Raw genomic sequence first — 23,350 nt, 5'->3', positions numbered from 1 at the left:
GTTGGCAGGTCACTGGGGATCTTAGCAAATGAAACTTGAGTTAAGTGAGGGGAGCGGAAGCCAGATGCCAGGGAGTCGAAGCAAGAACAGAAAGTGAGGATGGAGTTAGTGAGGACGGACCACTCTTTTCGAGAAAATTGGCTGGAAAGGAAGGGAGGCAGTTATTGGAAAGGGATACTGGCATGAAGGAGGCACGGCCTTTTTCTCTTTATCTTATTAGAAACTCGAAAAATATGCCTGGGTATGTACACACACACAGGTAGCCTGGAGGTCGGGTACACGCGGACTCGGGGGCCCAGTGCTCTTTTCCTTTAAGAAGACAGAAAGAACACACATCTTCCCATTGCTCTCAGCCTTCACCATACCATCGGTGGCCGTGTAAAACTAGAAAAGTGATCAATGGTAGCTTATTATCCAACAGCCAAGGCAAAGATAGAATACACTCAATAGAATAAATGACTGGAAAGCTTTATGTTTCTAAGTGAAGGTGATCAACCATGTCAAAACCCAACTCCAATCTGTGGTCAAAATCAAATCCATCACTGAATGGGACTATTTTCTTTATTTTCAGAGTACTATCCAGAAAGCTTAACTTGATTGCCTGACTCCTGGAATAGGCATTTAACCTTCCTCTCCACTCCCTACAGCTCTAACTCTGTTTAGCTGGGAGGGAACTGAACACAGGATAAAGAACCAATTAATTTGTGAAAAATGGAGAATAAAGTCTTTTTCCTAAATAGGCACATGTGAAAAATAATGCAGGAGAATCTTTTAAAAGTATAAAGCTCATTGTTGCATGGTTGGAAAAGAGGGTTGCATGCAGATGGTTAGAGGACAAAAATTCAAGCATTATATACAACTGGAGTACTTTATGCACATTACCTATGAACCAATTTCTTTCTCCTGTGATATTAACTTTTTTATGACACTTCCTAGGGATTAAAAGAATATAAGAAACAAAGACACACCCACTGTTTATGAAGCAGCATGGTGTGGGACTGGGGCTTTTTGGTATGATACTGTTTCTTGGAAAGTCTTTGTTTCTTGGAACTCCCCATTTGTTTTCTGTGGGAGAAAGGACACTTTCACACCTCTTTACTAACTGGACTAAAGAAACAGCTTAAAAAAAGTAAATGGTACACTTACTATGACATGTTCTTTGCTGAACTTTTTTGGGAAAAAAAAATCAATTTCATAGCAGTGGTTACTCAACTTTTAAATAAAAGGCAATGGAACTGAGATACCTGTCGACAAGGCCCTTCCTTGTCCATAGGCTAAAATTCACCACCATGTGCCTATGGGTGACATCTCCTGCCTCAAAGAATTGTGGGCAGTCACTACAGAGATTTTGGCATACTTAGATGGGTTAAGGATCATTCTCTTTCTATGGGACGATTCAGAAAAAATATGACACTATAGAGGAGTTTGATCTAAAATTGAACTCACCTATCCTATGAGTTTTCTTCTCTAAAAAGCCAACTTCAGGCTCATGTCAGCAATCCAAAGAATGGCGTTTTGTAACCATGCTTCCTTGAACTTTGTAACTTTGCCTTCGCTGCATGCCCTCTGCCCTGTATTTTACATTTCTTCCCACATTCCCTCTCCCAGATAACAAAAATCATTACAGCCTTAAGAAATCTTATTTATAAAGAGGCTTTTATACAAAGAGTTCATAACCCTGTCATATACCCATCAGGGGTATTTTCAGCCAAACAGAAATTAAAGTTTTCTAATGACAAAATGGCAATAAATGAGCCTCTATTTGATTAATGGCGCAAGGGCAGATGTGATTTACAGTCAAAATCTTGATTATCAGATGCATACGTTTCTTGTTCCAGTTTTCTACATTAATGATAAGGACCTAAGACAGACCGGTGTCTGAAATGGCCTCCAATCTCCAAGCCTCAGGGGAGGGAGGCAGGGGGTGCAGGGGCCCACTCACTGGGAGGCAGAAGGGCAAGTGGCTCTGAAAAGAATACTTGTTTAAATTCTAGGGTGCTTCTATGGATTCAGAAGAAAGAATATGCCACTGGGGCAGAGAATAAAGACCTTTTCTGAGCAAGGCATATAATACATGGTAGATATACTTAAATGGTATATAACCTTCCTATTTACATGATTTTATGCAAATGGTATCTGAAAGTGCAGATTTTTTTTCAGCATGCAGATCTGAAACAAGAGCTATCCCATAGAATATTATAATTACTTTAACAGTCTCTTCCTTGAGACTTTTAATGAACACAGGAGAAAAAATTTCTTGGCATAGAAGGTTTCATTTAAAAACAAACAACCTACATGAAACTGAAGGCAATTAGTTTCAAAATTACCAAAACACAATAATAATTTAGACCTTATTTCAATTAACAAGTGGGAACGCAGGTATACGCCTTACTTAGAGGGTACTCCTCAAAAGTTGTAATTCCAATTAATTAAATGTCAAATGCCTTAGGAGACATCATTAATTAGTGGAATCCTGAGTGAAGCCTTTTGTAGAGCAATTATTTTGAAAAGTAAATAATCACTTTCAGATTAATATTTTCAGTACCAAAACTTGAATATTAACGTGTCAGGTTTTTTTTTGAAAATCTGTCTTTTAACGCCTTTTCTAATATTAATATTTGAAAGGAGTTGAAAGCCCCAAGACAAAATAAAATAAAAATTCGGAGTAGAATCAATTTTCATAGCCACTTTCCTTAATTTATAAACAAATATTTTTATAACTTTTTTCCTTTTTTTTTTAACCTTGGGTAGTCACATGAGGCCTATAATTATGTAGGGTGGACATTTCGAGGGTTGTGGCGTCTGAAAGCACCGGGACCTCGTCTAGCCATGCCTGAGGAACAGAATCAGCTCAGGCAACGTCTCAGCTTTAATATTTCTATAGAGGGTTGCCTGGGAATTTCAGTTTCTGGACACGTGTTTGCAGCCTTAGAACCACATGTAGCTTTTTCATAGGCACTCTAGTTCTTCAAAACCCCAATTCCCCCATTAAAGGGTTACATGTTACTGAGGTCCACGGGATGCAGAGCCCTTCTGCAGCTCTTTTTTTGGTTTATGCTGATGACAAATTTGGCTCCACAGATAGGTAACTATAATACAACACCTAGCTTATCAAGAAGTCAGATAAAAAGAATGTTTTGTTGTGTTTAAACCCCATTAGGTTTTGTAATATCTTAAGAGACCCAGTGAAATGAAACAATCACACACAGTTTTGGAATGTGGAGACAACTGGCCCCTGCCTGGGTGCCAGGGCCCTCTGACTGGTCTGGTTATGGAGGTAGATACGCCCATCCCCATCAGCCTCCATGACTCTTTGGAGACGCCTTCTACCCTTAAGAAAGGACAGAGGAAAAAAATCTTCTCCCCAAATCATCTTCTATCTGCCCCAAAATCAGAAACCACCTCCTATTCAGTGACTGCTACTATTTATTGAATGCTTACCAAGTGCCAGGGGAAAGTGCCAAGTACTTTGTACAATACAGTAGTGCAACGAAGAAGTTATTATCCCCACAGGGAATGATTCAGGGAGGATAAATATTTTGCCCAAGGTTTGAAGCTACTAAGCAATCGAGTGTGGATTCAAATCCACGTGTGGTGCTTAGACGCCATGCTACATACCTCTCTATCACACAGTATGGCAGACCACGTCTCTCTCTGCTTCTACTAGTTCAATTCCACTAAGAGGAGACATGAAGACTCTCAAGGTGCCTGATACTTCCTTTCATTTTCTCATCAATTGATCCACCTGTCGGAGGCAGATTCAGACACTCGGACTTACTTCTCTATAGCTCGGTCATTTTTTTCAAGCACCTACTGGGCTAGGTCCAGTCAATCTGCCATGAAGTTTACCCTTTAGTTCTTATTTTCCTCAAACACCAACAACACAGTATGGTCTGTTACAGGAACTTTATTTACGATGAACCTTCAGCCTTATGACAATGAATATAGGCCACCAATCCATCTTCCAACTCAATTCCTACACCCTGTTTCTCTCATAGACTGTGGGGACATCCCTGTCTATGACAAAGGTTAACAAATTCTTCATCAATATTGCAGTAAACCTTGGTTTAAACCGGTGGTTCACAGCCTACAGCTCCTTTTATGATTTTCCTTTCATGAATCTCAGGAATTGCTATAATGTCAACAAGAGTGAATGCACTTTTTCTATTACTGAAGAAGATGAAGGCTATGAATCTCTGGGTTCTGAGGTCCCCAGTTGGATACTGCTGCATAAAGGGTTTTGGAAGAGCTGTGATCCTGTAGTTTTGACAATAACTTATAATTCAATGCATAGAACAGAACAATTTGTAAGTCAAACATTCTATTTATAGAATGTCATGCAATATAAAGTCTTCCCATCATTGCTCTCCAAAATGGCATCTTCTAAAGACGGGGAGAACAAAATGGACTGCTTTGGAAGACTGTCATGCATAGAGTGTATCTGGGTAAATATTTTAGACCTAATTCCCAATACCCAGAAAACTGAGCTTATATGGATAGAGACCCACAATGATATGAAATAGAGGGTGTGCTTAGAATATAGGAAACAATAAGGACAATCCACGTAAGAGGGACTGTCAGCTCATTCTGATTGGAGGGCACTTCCCACAATTTAAAAAAGTGAAAATGTCACCATTCAGTGAGCTGGGCGTGCTCCCTCAGCTTGGGCTCATCTGAAACAATTCTGAGGGATACAAGTGGCTGCTTCCCTTCTATGCCTGGACCCAGGAACTGTTTTCTTTTCCCCAGGACATTCCTGTTAGGAAGAGAATAGTCTCTCATGTTTTGGAGACGTAAGTGGCAATTTTTTTTTTTTTTTGTAAACCTTATTAAACAATCTTTACAAAAGACACATGAGGACTACAGCATAATTCTATATAGCCACATCAAGTACAAAGTATATTAAGAGGGCTAAACCTCTGAGGATTTTCTGCTTGGCCCCACAACATAGTTTTGCACTAAGATACGGGTAGGAAAGCGCTGACAAGCATGACCCAGGTGACGCCAGAACTGCAGCACAACGCAGAAGGAAGCACAATAAGCATTAGCACCGAAGGGGAAAGATTTCTTCTCACTTTTACAGAAGAAACAAAGATCATCAACATTTGCTGGAGAGAAAGAGCAAAAATATATGTAATAACTCAGGACACTGAAGCAAGAAGTAAAGAACAGAATCAGAAGAAAATGAACAGGGTGGTAGATGAGGGCAAAGGGGATCCAACATATGGTGACGGAAGGAGAACTGACTCTGGGTGGTAAACACACAATGTGATATATAGATGATGTATTACAGAATTGTACACCTGAAACCTGTATAACTTTACTAACCACTGTCATCCCAATAAACTTTAATTTAAAAAAAAGAGAAAATGAACAGATTGACATACACTGCAGTGGATCCACTGTACCTCTAGTTCTTGACTGGGTCATAGGAGGTCTGACAATTAAGTTCATGAACTCATCCTAGAAAAAGTGCTACATACCTCATTGCTGAATATCACTATGGTCACCTTCGAAGTGCTCTCCTTGGGAAGCTATGCACTGATGCCAGCGCCTAGTTCACCCTTCAAAGCAATTGGAACTCTTTCTGGAATGGCCATCAGAACTGTCATCGTATTATCCCTTGATGTCCTCAATGTCATAAAAATGTCTTCCTTTCAATATTTCCTTTATCTTCGGGTAAAGAAAGAAGTCATTGGGAGCCACACCAGGTGGGTTGGGAGGGTGTTCCACTATAGTTATTTGTTTACTGGCTGAAAAGTCCCTCACAGACAATGCCATGTGAGCTGGTGTATTGTCGTGATGCAAGAGCCACAAATTGTTGGCGAAAAGTTCAGGTCGTCTAAGTTTTTCACGCAGCTGTTTGCACTTCCAAATAGTAAACTTGGCTAAGAAATTCATAATGAATAATCCCTCTGATATCAAAAAAGGTTAGCAACACCATTGTAAGTTCATGAACTTAATTGTCCAACCTCGTAGAGTACAGCAAAACAGACTTTATTAGCTGCTAATTACCAGCTCTGCTTCCCTTACTGTGAAAGACATGCTTTCTTTGACTGCTCCATTGTTTCAGCACTTCTATTCCTAAAGAACTGGTGGGGGTCATCACCTTCCCAGATACTATCTCACTTGAAAGTGGCCTCACTTGAAAGTTTAATACCATCTTTAATTATTGGGCAGAATAGTTGTTAGACACATGACATGTGTCTCTCCCAGAACTAACTCCACTGTAACTATCCAAAGAACTTTTATTTAATTCTGTGGAAGCATTTGAATTTATGCCCCATTAAAGTTCCCTTTTGAAAATTACAAGCTGAAGCCACATTTAACAATTATGACGTCCTTTGGATCCCACACACATCCTAAAGATGGAAAATTCATTTCATGGACAGAGAACCAATAAAAAATATGACTTCATTTCAAATGCCTAATTTCTCAAAGTAAATTAAATGATTTCAGGTGCTTAAAAAAATCTTTATGATTATAGCATTCTATAAACACTGGACGTGCTCTGTTAAGATGCTCTTATGTCATAAGAAATGACATCTTACACTGGAGACCAAAACCTTTTCTTCTGCTGTAAGATTTGCTTTTCGTTTCAGAACTAACATCTTTCTTTTAGTACCAAGGTCAAAATAGGTCCTCAATATTTATGTTCTTACTCATCTGATGAGCCACAGAAAAAACAAGTGCTGGTTTCCTACCTCTACACTTGGTTACACAAATGACTCTGGGTGTGATCATCATGGATGAGTCAATCAATCAATCAGTCAACAAACAAGAGTCCCCACTATGTTCCAGGTAGGACCAAAGTTCTATAGGAACAGCTCATGTGGTCCGACTCCTATTGAAGATCAGGGTTTCAAGGTTCAAGTAACATCAAATACATAGATGAGTTGAGACATACCTAAAAATTGCATAGAGTACTTGCCAGGAAGTGTCCCCTTAGTTTTTACCTGTTTTTTGGGTGAACATCCTCTGACATGAATAAAAGGACCAAGGACTCTAACCCCACCAAGATTTCCCCCAAATATTCCACGACCCCTACTGGATATAAGGATCTCTGGGTTTGTGCCTTAAGTCCCTGGGAGATCCTGCAAGGAACAGGGAAAAGTCCAGATCCGAAGTTTCTGGGGAGTTCTTACGTCCTGGAATAGTCAGAGATGGGTCCTTTCTCAGGAAGCTTTGCAGCAATGAGGGCTATGCATGGACAGCTAAACATGACGCCTGGCACAAAGTGCTACCCGACATTCAGGGCTGTCCATGACCTGGCTCTAGCCTTTCAGCCACCAGTGCCCTTCATACACCCTATTCAACCCTATTCCACTGGCCCAACAGAACTTCCTGTTTTCCTCACCTGTCCTAGTTTCCACACCTTTGCTCACGCTACTCTGGAATGCTTTTCTTTCTCATCTCTCTGATTTCATGCATACTCTCTCCTCTCATTTAAAATTTCAAAATGTCCACGTAAGGCTTCTCTTATTCATTACCCAACTACAAATGTCTTTCTCCTCTGAACTCCCACACACATTCTCTATGTACACTACTTCTCGCTTCTATTGTTTATCATATGTTAACTTGTATGATAGTCACCTCTTTCCGTCTGCCACCTTCCCTATAAAACTGAAAAATACTAGCATCCAGATCTTATTGATGGTCACATTTCTAGCATCCCACCCTCTAATTCCATGGTTTTGAAAGTGGGTTCTTCCAGAGAGGTGTCCTGAGACCACCTGGTTGGGGGCAGAGAAGGAAGAGGGGTACATGGAGACTCCCTCCTCCCAATCTGTGCTTTAGTCAGATGGGTTTTTATTTTAATTCTTCTACTTATTGTGATTAATATGCTTTATATTTCTTAAAGGATTCTGCCAGAAATAGAAAAAAAAGAAAACCACGGCAACAGATACTGTCAAATAAATAAATGAACAGAAGTACACCCAATACTGCTAGGGCTTTCTCTCTTCAGATATAATGAAATCCAATGACCAGAAATGAACAGCAAAGGTTCAGAGTGCCTGTCAATCAAAGACCATGGTCAAAACAGAGGGCCCTGTCTCTTCTCCTGTGTTGACTTTTTTACATTAAAATTTAATAGAAGCCCCCTCAAGCTTTGAATGAGTTATGTTTAAGGGATTAAACAGAATCACTCTGGCACCTGGTTATGCTCAGGTGTGTGTGTGTGTGTGAGCACACCAACAACTATGCTTTGATCTCAGTGTAACTTCAGGGATTTAGGAAAGAGTTACAAATGATGCTGATGTCGCTTGATCCCTCCTCTCCCCAAATAAATCTCCTCCTTCAGTTTCCCCATCACTGTAATGGCACTAATGTTCGCTCTGTTGCTCAGGCTAAAACTCTAGCTGTCCTTGATTTCTCTTTTCCCTCACTACCCATATGCAATTTATCTGTAAATACGTCAGGTCTACCTCTAAAATGTTCCAAAGCAGCTCATTTCTCCCTGCCAACCACTGCTACCAACCACTGTGGTTCAGGGGACTATCATTTCATACCTCTGGTAGTGTGATTGCTTCTTCTCTAGTCTCTAGGCTTCAGCTTTCTCCTCCCTATTTATTATCTGTTGTCTAGGCAGCAGCAAAAGTCATGTTCAAACCTCTCCTATTAAAAACTCTCAGTTTCTCATCAAACATAGAGTAAAACTCTAACCCCTAACTGGTGAATAATCTAGCAAGCATTTACATTTTACTCCAATTAAGCAAATTTGCTCATTTTGATAATCTTCCATTGAGGGAAGTTATCCTTTTTTTAGGAAAGAAAAGAAATGAGTGGCTGACTGAGCAGAGAGACAGAAGGACCCACGTATCATTCAAAAATGGAAATGACTTACAGCTTCCGATTTGGGAGGCACTGGAGGTGGAGGTAGGGCAATCTCTGAAGACTTCATCACTGCTCCCAGAGTTCCAGAAACAGGAAGTGGAGAAGTTGCACATTTGGACCGGACAGAACCTCTAAACTGATCACATCTGCTCTTCTCACTCAGGGAGCGAGTGAGGGGCTGATGGCTGGGATTGCTTTCCTCCAGCCACAGCTCTTCATAAGGAAGTTCCGACTTCCCTGGGATGCCCGCTGACTCTTCATTCGATTCTGGGAAAAGGTAGTCACTCCCACTATCCCCCGAGTCCTGATGGGGCAGGATGTCATGAGGAAAGGGGGCCCACTCTCCCCCTAGGTCCCTGCAGCCATGGAGGTTCACCTCGCTGTTGCCATGGAGGTTGTTCCCATACACACAGACCGAGAGCCGGTGGAAAGACTGGGTGAGCTCATCGCGAGCATAGCTCAGGGAATTGGGCACGTGGTTGTGGCCCGAGCACCGGCCCTTTTTGGGGCTCTTACAGTCCTCGTTCCAGTCGGTTTTCACATCCCGGACAGCCCGTGAATACTCATCGATATCAAACTGCTCTTGGCAGATACCCAGCCAGTGATGAACCAGGGTTTCGGGCCATACCTCCCCCTTCACCAGGTGTTCTGGGAGGCTGAACTTGGGGACAGTCAAGTGCAAAGGGAAGTGCATGGGGAGGATCTTGTTATTCCGCAGGACGCAGCAAACCACCACTGTCTTGGTCTGGATGTTCACAAACTTGTAGCGGTGCCCCTCGCGGATGAAGTGGAGGTCGTAGGGGTTCCTGGGTGGGGGGCTGGGCACGGTCACATTCACAGGAAGCCGGGTTTTCTCCACGATGTTTCGGATGGTGTGTTCGCCCTCCTGCATCTGCAGTTCCAGAGGACTTCGGGTGCTAAATCTGCCCTTGCACTGGAAGGGAAGGCTAATGCTTTCATTGGTCCGGTGATTCATGCAAATGAGACATGGCATTTTGCCTTTCCCCAGCTTGCTGATGGAATTGAGCTTCCCAATCTTTTTGAAGATTGTGTTGAGTCGAGACTTTTCCTTGAAAGTCTTTGCGTAAAGGATTTCTGCCTGCCCCATTAGAGTGAGTTCATCCCCAGTACACAGGGTGATGTTGTAAACTTCGGTGTCTTCATTGCACTCACCCGAAGCAACCTACGATAGGATAAATCAAATTTTAGGTCAGTTTCCTTTAGTCTCTTCACACAAAGAAGTAGAGAACTTGCTAGTAAGATACATATGTGCGCGCGTGCACACACACACACACAGAGGATATAATGTGGTTTTGTTTAATGTTAAATTTAGCCACTCCATTTTAAAAATAATATTTATGTGGCTAACAATAACAAGATGACATCAGTTTAGACTTTAAAAAATATGTTTTGTTCTGAAGAGAAAAGAAATTGGTGAAAATTTGGGAAATAGGAAAAACACAGAGAGAAAATAACACCATGAGCCTAATTCAAAGGTAGCTGTAGTTAATAGTTTGATAAACATTCTTCCAGTTTCTTTTCCTATATAGAGTAGCTTATCATATGGATAATTATTTTGGAACATTAATATTATCATTATAACTTTTTCAGTTATAAAAATTGCTTTCATGAACACCACTGTAGAAAAAAAAATTTTTTTTTTTAACTATTAAAATTTTACCAAATTGTCTAAAATTGGAATTGGGAAGGAGGATTTAAATATGTTTCATTTCTCCCTCTTCTTCTATTTTATTAGACAATTATTCATGTTTATTGGAAGAAATGTTAGAAAATACAGATATGAAAATGAACAAATTCTATACATCTTACCACTAAAGATAATCTAACAATGTAACACAAATAAAAGAAAAAGAATGAGATGTATCAATCTGTTTCAGAGGCATAAATACATTCACATGCACACACATTTTGTTACTGAGTTTGTCACTATAATGTATTCATTTCCCCATGTATATGTATACACCATCAGTTGTAATACTGACCTAATACACGCCATTATACATGGATATGACTTAATTTATTTGACCAGTTCCTTATTGCTAGACAGATGGGTTTTCCCAATGTGTAGCAATTGTAAATAGTACCACAATGAATATTTTTCCAGTTCAATTACTTCCTTAGGATAAAGGCTCAGAAGTAGAAGTACACAGACAAAGCTATGGATGTATTTGAAAGGTCTAATGTTATTGCCCATTATGCTTCACCAATGGCATTCTTACTAATATTTCTTCCACTTTATGAAATTATCTTCTTCCCTTACTCATGCTGAGTAAGTTTAATGTTTACTAATATTAAAGGCAAAGCACGCGTCTGTATTTATTTATTCATTTTTTATTTTGACTATTTTGGATATTAATATGGTGAATATTTTTTGATATTTATATATCTAGCCATTTAGATCTGTTCCTTTGTGAATTTTCTATTTGTGTCCACTCATTTTTCTATTGAAATGGTTTTCTATTGAAATTAAGCAAATTTGCCCATTTTGATAATCGTCCATTGGGGGAAGTTATCCTTTCTTTTTTTCTATTGAAATGGTTTTCTATTGAAATTAAGCAAATTTGCTCATTTTGATAATCTTCCGTTGGGGGAAGTTATCCTTATTACTTTTTATGTAATATAAATATCATTTATGCTATGTGTTTTTCAATTTGTCACTTGAATTTCAATTTTATAGCTTCTTAAAGTACTGAAGTTTTTACTTCTACTGTGTTTCCCTGAGAATAAGACCTAGCCGGACCATCAGCTCTAATGCATCTTTTGGAGCAAAAATTAATATAAGACCTGGTATTATATGATATTATGCCTGGTATTATATGATATTATACCTGGTATTACCCTGTCCTATCCTACCCTACCCTACCCTACCCTACCCTACCCTATGCTACTCGGTCTTATATTAAAATAAGACCAGGTCTTATATTATTTTTTGCTCCAAAAGACGCATTTTAGCTGATGGTCCGGCTAGGTCTTATTTTCGGGGAAACATGGTATGTAGCAAATATTTTCAAATTTTTTCTTTGTAATTTTACTCTTGAATATTGTGCATCTATTAGTTGAAATGCTGTACATCAGTGATTCTGAACTAGGGATGATTTTACCATCATCCCACAAACTGAAAACATTTGACAATGTCTGGAGATATTTTGGATTGCCACGACTGGGAGGGCTACTTATGTCTAGTGGGAAGAGTCAAGGGATTTTGTTAAACATGCTATAATGAACCAGACAACCCCACAACAAAAAATTATCCAGTCCTAATTTTAATAGTGCTGAGGTTGAGAAATAGTGATATAAATAACCAATATTTTCTTCTAGTATTTCGATAGTTTTATTTATTAACCACTTAACTTACTCAACCAAAATTTCTTTGGTGGGTTATTTAAGGTAGGTATCTAACTTCAGTTTTCCTTAACAGTTAATTGAGTGTTCAGTACACTTCCTGAATAACCATCCCCTTCATCATTGATTTGAAGTGCCACTTTTATCATATACTAAATGATTAAAACACATACACTTAAATGTATACATATATTGATATCTATTTGAGGGCAATTTTATCCTAATGGTCTTTCTGCCTATTTTCCCATCATAACTATACTGTTTTAGTTTACATAGCTTTAACTTACATTTTTGGATCTGATAACAAAAGCCTTCACTTGTGGTTATTCTCACTCAAAAAGTTTTTGGGTGGCAAGAGACAAGAGAAGCAAAGTCACTAAGAGAAAATATATGCCATATATACCACAGGTAAAGCAGCTAAAAATGTTCAAAAATCCATGTGCCCATTGGGGCACATACATCTTCAAGGGTGAATGTTTTCAGATTCCTTCAATAGATGATTGGATAAAGATGTGGTATATATACACAACGGAATATTATTCTGCCATAAAATGAAATACTGCCATTTGTGACAACGTGGACCGATCTTGAAGTTATTATGCTAAGAGAAATAAGTCAGACAGAAAAAGTCAAGAACCATATGACTTCACTGATATGTGGAATATAAAACTGAAAGCGACAAACGAACAAGACAAATAAACAAAAACTCATAGACTCAGACAATAGTTTAGTGGTAACTAGAGGATAAGGTGGTAGATGAGGGTAAAAGGGATCAAAATATGGTAATGGAAGGAGACGTGACTCTGGGTGGTGAACACACAATGTGATATATAGATGATGTATTACAGAATTGTACACTTGAAACCTATGTAATTTTACTAACCATTGTCACCCAATAAATTTTAATTTAAAAAAAAATGACCAAAAATCCTGTAGATAAACAGGCAAAAGTCATGAAAAACCAATTCACTAAAAGATGCAAAATAGACTTCAAATGTAGGAAAAGTTATGTTCAATTTCTCTCAGAATAAGAGACATATAAATTGAAATTATACTGTGGTATCATTTCTCACCAAGAACATTCATAAACATTTAAAAGCTCAACACTGTGCTCAGTTGGTAAGGCTATGGGCAAAGAGGCACTGTTGTTCATAGCTGGTGGAAATGAAAAATGGTACAAGGTCTGTGGCAGGTAATTTGGCAACATCTACCCAAACTATCCGTGCATGCCTTTAAACCTCCACCCAGCAATCCTATTTTGAGGAATTTACCCTGAAGATATTCCTCCAACTGTTTGAAAATACACATGGACAAGGTTATTCATTGTAGCATTATTTGTATTTGCAAAATATTGAAAGTGATTTAAATGTCCAATCATAGAAGGCTGATTAAATAAACTATGGTACACACCCAAAATGGTGCTACGCAAAAAACAATGAGAATGATGAGTTTGATAAATTTATATGAAATAACTTCCAGGATTTATTGGTAAGAAAAAGAAAAAAAAAAAAAGCAAAGTGCATAAAAGTTTATACAGAACTACTTTTCTGTCTAGGACAGTAGGAAAAAAACCTATGTATATACTGTCTGCTTATGTTTATTAAAAAAAGGAATATGAGAAAAATAAGCTGGAAAACAATGAAAGTGGTTACTTATAGGAGGTAGGGGAAGGAAGAACCTGGTGGAAGGGACACGGGAGGGAGTGATACTGCTGTGAGTATGCTTTGCCATCGAGTTTTGACTTTCAGGAAGTATGCTGATGTTCTACATATTCAAAAAATAAAATTATGTCAGTAAGAATTAAAAGAACAACACAAAAATCCTTAAAGCTGAATGTAAATGAAAACAGATGAATCCAACCATATTTCAAATGGATAAATTAAACACATTGAGACAGAGAAATAATCTAAGTAACTCTGTAACACTTTAAATTTATGTGTTGCCTGTAGGGAAGAAAAGACCAACAAATACTGTGTTCTTTTTCGATCTGTTTTGCACAGGGGTATGGGTACAGAGATTCTGAAACAACTTCATGTGTATTGTAGGAATGAACAAATGAGTAAATGTGTTGATATTTTGGGAGCCAGTGTGGAAGGGGAGATAGAAATATGGCAATGGGGAAGGCAAGAAAGAACTCCATGGGGCTGGATTGATATTGGAGGTATCAGTATTAACTCATAATTTAAAAAAAAACTATATATACACATGCACATATATTTCTTAGCATTGTTCTTTTCAAGGGACTAGAAGTAAAGACTCCCACTATCCTCAAACATACCTGTGCCCAAACTATTTCCAACTAAAAGGAATCAGGGCTCTTTGGAGAAATGACTGCTTCCAACGCTAGGGAAAGAAAATGAGCTTGGAACATTTCGTGGTGCCAGAAGGTAAAGAAATGCTCATAAGATGATGTCAAAAGGACACAGAAGCCAGCCTGAATCTGCCCCCACTGGCCAATACTGGGGCGATTTCAGCATCACAATAGACTGTAATGAATTATAATCTATTGAATAAAACAGGAATGTCTAAGTCCATATTATTAACAGATAAATGAAAAAAATAGAGGAAAAGCTGATAAATGTGGAAAAGAGGTAATGTCGGAAACTCCTAATTTTGCAACTATTACAGTGAAGATTTGTCGATTGGACAAAATAAGCCTTTTAGATAGTCCACCAAAAGGTGGGTTTATTCAGGAAAAGAAAAAAGTAAAAAACAGAAAAACAAAACCACCACAGCAGTGTGAGAATGCACATGTCTGGCTGGCAGCCCACGTGCAAAACGAGACCCCTCTTCCCAAGACGGCCCCAATTTATATCCCCACCCCTCTGCAGGAACTTAGAACCATAAAGTTTAACAGGAAGTCGGGACTAGAGAGTAACAGGAAGCCCAGCTCCACCAATACACCTCTCAGTTCCCAGGTCAATTTTCTTAAAGTGCTAGTTTGCTTTTATTAGGTTATATACTAGAATCATCAATGAATGCTAAAGTTGTAGGAGAAGTTTGATTAAGGAGTAGGTTATGTGCATGGTCTTAAAGTGTCTTCCCCCAGAATGTTTATTAATTGCAAGGGGAAAAAAGCAACTATAGAGTAGATGAACTGGACATTTTGACCAAGTGATCACATTTAATAACATCACCAAAGAGAAGCATACCCATGTCGTGTGCCTCTGGATGGGACTGCCTAAGAAGTTCAGATGGAACATTCCATTTATCAGACAAAACCAAATGGAGAAACAGTCTACAACATACCTGGTGTGTATTCTTGAAAAACATTCATGTGATGAAAGACAAAGAAAGGCTGAAGAACTGGTCAGAAGATTAAAGTGAAACAAAGAGAAATGAAAAGTAAATGTAATACGTGATCCTGGAATGGATTCTGTACTGGAAGAAAAAAATGCCATGAAATATGCTATTGGGACAATTGGCAAATTTGGAATGTAGATTGTAACTAAAAATAATTGCATGACTGTTAGCTTTCCGGAATGTACTGTGTCGATATAAGAAAATATCCTAATTCTTAGGAAACATGCAATGATGTATTAAGGGATAAAGGGCATATGCAATTCACTCTCGAATGATTCAGAAAAGTATAAATAAGATTATATATATATAAATGTATACGTGGGAGTGGAGGATGATTACAAAATATGGCAAAATGTTAAAAGTTGGTGAATCTGGCTAGACTGTTTGGGCGATCTTATATTATTCTTGCAACAATTCTTTAAGATCGAAATTATTTCAAAATAAACAGTTAAAAAAAATGACAGTAGGAAAACTTTCAATATTTTTGCCTACCTATTTTTCCAGATCAACTTTAGAATCATTTTGGCCACAGTATGCATCGGTATTGTTATTGGAAATACATCTGCAGTGTTTTTGGCAAGAAGTGGCCTCCTTATAATAGCATTTCTAAACAGGCACATGGTAATTCTCAACATTTATTCAGATCTTTTATTTTCCTTGTTAGTATCTGAGTTTGCCTACATTTTCAACCCCTGAACACTGCTGTTCATTTATAGTTGTTGAATGTGGTTTGTTGCTATTCTGTAAGTCCAGTAATCTTAACTGCAATTGTTTCTTCCAGCTGATTCTCTTGGTATTCCTAGGTGATTATATCTGATGCAATCAATGAAAGTTTTTAAATCAAATGGTGTTTCTGTATCCAATAAGATGGTCATAATTATTTTTTATCTTAATGTATTGATTTCATCCTATAATAAATAGATCCCCAAATATTAAAACAACCCTATATACCGGGAATAATCTCTATATTATCATGGTGCACTTAAAACTATATTGCATGATTCTCTTTGATAATAGATGAGCTACGATTTCTATATCTTACTTGCAGGTGAGATTAGTCTACAATTCTATTCTATTCTCTTTATTAGGATTTAATATCAGGCTTACATTAGGCCTAAGATTGACTTTTTCTTTTATGTTAATAAAAAAGCATCTGGATAAAGTGACGAATAATGCAAACATTGCTTACTGACTAGTAATCATTAGTATGTGTTTAGAAAACTAGGTAGTAACAATCTTTGTAAATAACTTATCCACTATTTTTGATCATCTCTATATAATTTTAACCTTTGGAACAAGCAAATTGTCAATTAACAATAGTGCTATAAAAAACAAACAGCTCTGTTGTCTCTATATTGAAGTGAATTTCTCTGTAGGAGGCATTATCAGTACATAAATGGCAGCACAATATTGTTTTAATGGTAATTCAGGCTCCCAACGTTTAAAGTCCATTTTAGGTGACTCAGGTAAATTTTTTTTTTTTTTTTTTTTTTTAATAAGACCTCAACCTGACTCTGCTTACTTTCAGACTCAATCTTCACCTTGCTCATATGGATCCTAGGCTTCTACATTGGAGTTAAGTTTAGAAATATAAATAAATAAATAAAATTTAACTTTTTCTTTGGAGTGATTTCAGATTTGTAGAAAAGTTGCAAAGGTTGTATAGAGAGTTCTTGTATACTCTTCACCTTGCTTCTCCTGTTAACATCTTATGTAACTATGGTACACTCTCAAAAGTAAGAAATCAACACTTATACCATACTACTAGCTCAGCTACGAGCTTTATTTGAATTTCACTCATTTTTCCACTGATATCTGTTTTCTGTTCCAGGATCAAACCAGGATACCACATTGCATCTCGTCCTTTGATCTGTGAGTTTCTTTCCTTGTTTTTTCATGACCTTGACAGTTCTGAAGAATATAGATTAGATTGTTGTTGTTTTTTAAAGTTAATAAATAATTTATAAATGACAGTATTTGGCACATATGAGGGCTGACTTCCTTTTCCTATGGGACCTGCAGCTTCAAGGTTTCAGTGATTTTATTCTCATGACTTTGGTCACTAAGAGTTCATTTGCTGTTAATTCTAACTTTTGGTTTATCCCTAAGGGCTTTTACTTTTAGCTAGCATCTAATTAAGTTTACAACAATATAGATCTGAGGTCGGCAAACTACTGGCCACTGTCCAAATCCAGATCACCACCTAACTCTGTAAAGAAAGGACACTGCTATGCCCGTTCATTTATGCAGAGTCTATGGTTGCTTTCACTCGATAATGACAGTGTCGAGTAGCTGCAACAGTGACTATATGGCTCACAAACTCACAAATATTTATTCTTTGCCCCTTTACAGAAGAAGTTTGCTGACTCCTGGTATAGGTAAATGGAAAGAACTATGGCCTTTGGAAATTAATTGACGCAATACTAATTATAGTACAATATTATTAATGGTACGGTACCAGCAACTAAAGCAGAAGCTCAGTCTGAATCTTGCCTTTATTGTTAGGTGACCTCACACGAAGTGTTTTATTTTGTTGAGCCTCAGTTTCCTCATCTATAAGCAGGGAATGCCACTATCCACTCTGCAGGCAAAAAACATATGCAAACAACTTCCCACAGTGCTTAGCGCGTGATAGCTCTCACTATATAGGGACCATTATTATTATCACTTTTATTAACAATAAAAACATTTTAATTCTAACAATTCTGTCTCATATAGCCTTCTGTATCTCTGTATTTTCATATTGGTTTCTATTTCTATCCATGACTCTTTTCAAGCCCAAATCACTACTTTTAAGCATGATCCTGTCTTCCGTACTATGAATTGCTCAAGTTTTTATTGAATGTGTTATCCCAGAATAAAACTTAATGTCAGAATAGGGCCTGAAATATTACAGTTATATCTCAAAGGAAGTGAACATACTGAAATGATTCAAAATAGACTGTTTTAGGATGGACAGGTCTCCAAAATGCTCAGCTGCACTGCTATACTTCCTTTTGACTGGAACTTTGTGAAAAACTTGGCAGCTCATCCATTTGGATCAGGATGGAGACAGCGATGTTGAGACAGTGTTCTCCTGAGATTTGAGAAACACACACACATTCCCACTTGTACAACAAACCATTTGCAGTTACCATACAGGGAGCCAATAGTGCTTCTCAAAGATGAAGTTTATGTTCCTTTCTAGCTCTTTAAATTGATACTTACTCTATTTTTTCTTAACTTACCTTTAGAAACACACTCCTTCCAGAATGAATAAGTTATAGGTCTAGTGAGTACTTTATAACAAATGAACTGAAAGAGAATGTCCACACCGTGTTTGAGACACAAATCAGACAGTATGTGCATGGATTAAACAGATCAAAATTATCTTTACTGCTATAAATGGCACGCTCTGGGCACATTCAACAGTTTTGTCAACACTTTGGTGCATGTGTGTGCTTATGCAGGAAGTTATTCCTACTCCCATATATAAAAATGCCTAACACATGTGAGTATAATCTGTAATCTCCATGCTCCCAGTTCTGATGTCATCATTAATGTTAGCAATTAGCTCTGCACAAATGATGAGACTAACAGACCAACCAATCTTGTGGTCACTGTCAGTGACACAGATGAAGAATCTCATAAACAAATGTTCCTCCTTTGGTAGTTGAGCCAGTCTCCTCTGGTTTCTACAGATGTGATTTATTTGCATAATTTCTTTCCTTTTAAAAAAAAAAATTTTTTTTTAATGGCAAAAGAAACAATGTGCTCTGTCTAAGTGCTCTGGTATGCGTGCCTGGTTAACATTTCCAGTTTCAATGTTTCCTGAGAGGAAGTAATTCAAATTGTGTTATCTAAACAACTCTAATAGGTCTAATCCAGGAAACTATCAGGATTTTACTATTCGTAATACCATTTAGAATTAATACCCCATGGTCAAGCAACTTTTAAAAACACTGATGTAAAATTTCTCTCTCTCTCTCTCTCTCTCTCTCTCTCTCTCTTTGATGCTCTAGCAATAGGCAACCTGTTCTCTAAGAAGACTTGTAAAGATCAAACATGTAACAGAGGTTAAAATTTTAACTCCTGGGGGGAAAAAACAGGATTGATCTGATTGATATATACATTAAATAGACAATATTGGATTAATGTTAGATCATTTCTCCCCATACTTCAATTTTTATAATGTTTTCCTTTGGGAAAATGGCAGAAAAGGAGAAAGAAAGGGCATGAAGAGTTCAGATAAATGTCAATCCTGAGTGTCTTTTTATTTCAAAACAGGAAGTAGGGCAAGGATGACAAATACAATGGCAATGATTTAATCTGTGATGGCACTGCAGAGGACTTGCCAACTGGTAGTTTTTCAGAGGAGGTCTTAAAACCTCCGATGACATACTCGTAAAAAGCATGGATCTGTCTTCAAACACTGAAATAATTAACCTCACAATTGTATCCAATTTATCATGCTGAATGAATCTTAAAAATAAATGACATCTGACTCAATGTAAGAAAAACATGCAATTTTTAAAGACTGGAAAGTAAAAATAAAAATGAGCTACCTCTAAATTCATTCACTCTCTATATTTAAAATTCATTTGTACACCAACAAAATTCAGATTGCCCAGTAATTGATCATTTCTGATCTCTCTGGAATACAGTCATGAGCCACATAGCAATGACATCTGGGTCAACAATGGACCGCCTATATGACAGTAGATTATATTAAGATTATAATAGAGCTGACAAATTTCTACCGCTAAGTGACACTGTAGCTGTCGTTAACTTCCTATGGCAATGCATGACTCATGTGTTTGTGGTGATGCCGGCGTAACAAACCTACTACACTGTCAGTTGCATAAAAGTACAGCACATACAATTATGTGCAGTACATACGGTAATACTTGATAATAAACAACTGTTACTCGTTTATGTATTTACTATACTATACTTTTAAATTATTATTTTAGAGTGTACTCTTTCTACTTATAAAAACAAGTTGCTGTAAAACAGTATGCCATGTTACACTGGCAGCAGTTTCAACAATCTCGTGTTTACCATGTCTCTTGGTTGCATCATTTTCTCTTGTGCTTGATTTAATCTCGTGTTGTTTTGTACAGTAACATGCTGTACAGGCTCGTAGCCTAAGAGCACTAGGCTGTACCATCCAGCCTAGGTGTGTAGAGGGCTGTACCATCCAGGTTTATGTAAGTGCACTCGATGATGTTCGCACAATGACGAGATAGTCTAATGACCCTTTTCTCATAACGATACAAATACCCGTTGTTAAGCAGCTCATGACTGTATAGCCAAGAACAAGTGAGCTAAAAGATTCAGAGCAGCCAAAAAAAGAAAAGAAAAAAAGTGATGTTGATGTTAGGGCTTGTAGAAAAACCTTTAAGGACCTTAACTTACTCCTAGCTAATCTCTATCTCACTTGGCTACTAGTTTCCTGCCCACAGTGGAATAGAAATGAAAATTGAAACTAGAATATAGAGTATTAAGGTAAGTATTCTAACAAACACAAGAAGCAAAAAAAAAAAAAAAAAAAAAAAATTAAATGAGACCATAAAACACCACATTTTCAGGGTTGTAGGGTCTCTCCATAGAAAGGCAAGTCATATACATCGCAGGAGATGAGGAAAAATTTAAATTTTGTTCAAGTGCTTCTCCTTAAGATGGCAGAAAAGTGCAATATGTTTTAAGAAACTGAAAGAAAATGATGGTCATTTTTGGACAAGAGTTTTGTTAAAATTTACAGCTACCCCCCCAAAGCTGGCTACCTTGAATTACTTGTGCTCTAAAAAAGGCTCCAGAGACGCAGTAGAAAATGCCAGAGCAAATGATCCCTATCCTTTCAAAAACTCACAGGAAAAGACTGCCTTTTTGCATTATTATAATCCTAACCATGAAGAGATTCCTTTTCCAAATTGTCAAGGAAGAAACTAGGAGTGGTGTTTCAAACCAGGAGTGATGGTTGCGATTAAACTACGGGTACATTCTTAAAACAAAAGAACAAAACCAAAAAACTCCCCAAAGAACACTAATGTTTCATTTAGCACCACTATTCTGTATGACTTTACAGGATGACCATAAGATGGCTGATGAATGCAGAAGAAAGGCTACTAGTAAGCTGTTTTTGTCTTTTAAAAGACAGACATGATCAGAAAGATGGCAGTGAGTACAATAATCACGACAAGAGCAGAATCACAAGCAGTTGAAAACCTCTCCATTGATCTGTTTTTTCAAGGCCTTGTCCATGTTTGTTCTGTTAAAATGAGTAAAGAAAGTAAGATGACATATGTTGAATTTGGTAACCACTTTTATATATGGAAATACGACACAGACTAACTAGTTGGCAGGAGGGGGAAGACCTTTAGTTCTTCAGCACTTTTTCATATGGCAACTTTAAATAGGGTAACTAATATGTTAAGATAAAAGGCACACGGACACCTCAAGTCTATGACTAGGGAAGGGGAACCCCGCTGAGTCTCAGTAACTCAGAAGCCTTGGAAAAAATACAAAACTCAGCATCAAGTTGTGTGAATCATCTTACACTTTAGAACTTTTCTCATTTATTCAGTGATGCACATTTTAGCCACTTCGGTGTATCTTCAACACTTCTTCAAGCAACAATGCAAGAACCTAACTCAGGTTCTTGTTTCTCTATTAATACTGGTTAATCTAAAAAATTCTGGGTTAATACTTTACAGCAGCGTTTTTGAAGGGGTTCATTTTGACACATGTTAATCTAATAAGAAACTGCACTGATGCTGATAGAGAGAAAACATCAAGTTAACTGGTAGGATTTTCTTTTTTAAAACATTGGCATGATACTCTGGTGTGAAGCAAGATGCAAAAATCTACACATATAACATTCATAACAGCTGCCAAATCCTGTGCATCTGACCCTAGGCGTTTCAGAAATACAAAAACAGAAGGATTTGCTAAGTAATAATTATTGAACATGTTTATTTAGACTTTCAACATAAAAATAAGTGTGCAAGCTACGGTGTCAATATGAACGGACATTCTCATCACCATGTGAGCCTTATCTCAATTCCACAAATAGAACGCGAGGGAGCAGAAGGACGACTGGATTGAATTAAGAGACCTGGCTTTGCTGCTAAGTAGTTTTGTGGCTTCTTGTGAATCAGTGAAGTCAGCTAACCTCTGTTTCTTAGTTTTCACAGTTGTTAAAAGAAAGAGGAGGAAGGACTAGGCGACATGGAAGGGCCTTTCCAGACTGAAAAGTTGATGATGATACTCAACTCAATGTCTATAACCTTCTGACCTGCTGGGTTATTTATAATATTTTACATCATTGTACTCTTGGTCATGTTTCTCAGTATTGAGAAGCTCAGAGATCACTTAAGTTCTCTGAATCTTGCATGATTTTTTTTTTCCTATGACAAAAAGACAACCCTGACATCCTTTGCCCCACACTACAGCAGCTCTGCGGCTAGACACGGACACCGCTGCCAGAAACAAGTGCCAAACCGAGTGAGTAATCAGGCGCTGATATGCAGGTGAAAGGACTGTCAGCTCAGCTCCTGCCCCAGACCACATGGTAATGGTGCTTAAGACGTCTGTGCAGGCTGAAGTGGTGACTATGCTCCACAAATGACTGAAGTCCCATGGGTCCTGAGTGGGGGAGCACTTACCCAGCTGAAACCATGCAAACTTGTTATTTTGCCTCTAGGGAAATATCTATGCTAGAACAGCTGAAAACTTGGATCTCACTATCTGGAACGAAAATAGCAACCTTATAGCATCCAGGTTCCCTCCAATTTGAGAGTAATAATTTTAATGCAGAAAGCTTTTGGGTGACAGCAGCGAAGTCAAAATGCTTTTTGCTCAGTTCAAA

General features: G+C 37.8%; 1 protein-coding gene across 3 annotated transcripts in view; it reads right to left on the bottom strand.

Annotated features, from left to right (window-relative positions):
* The window catches only part of GAREM1 (GRB2 associated regulator of MAPK1 subtype 1), a 189,896-nt gene that overhangs the window by 12,544 nt on the left and 154,002 nt on the right, over window positions 1-23,350 (bottom strand). For all 3 annotated transcript variants that reach the window (XM_019714080.2, XM_019714081.2, XM_074340185.1), the window contains one exon: window positions 8,846-10,018. In XM_019714080.2, the coding sequence (XP_019569639.2) occupies window positions 8,846-10,018 (1,173 nt within the window). The remainder of the gene's footprint in view (window positions 1-8,845; window positions 10,019-23,350) is intronic.

Source organism: Rhinolophus sinicus, linkage group LG09 (assembly GCF_036562045.2).
Source record: "Rhinolophus sinicus isolate RSC01 linkage group LG09, ASM3656204v1, whole genome shotgun sequence".
Lineage (NCBI taxonomy): Eukaryota > Metazoa > Chordata > Mammalia > Chiroptera > Rhinolophidae > Rhinolophus > Rhinolophus sinicus.
The sequence above is the reverse complement of the archived record's forward strand: the minus strand, read 5'-3'. Positions and strand labels throughout refer to the sequence as shown.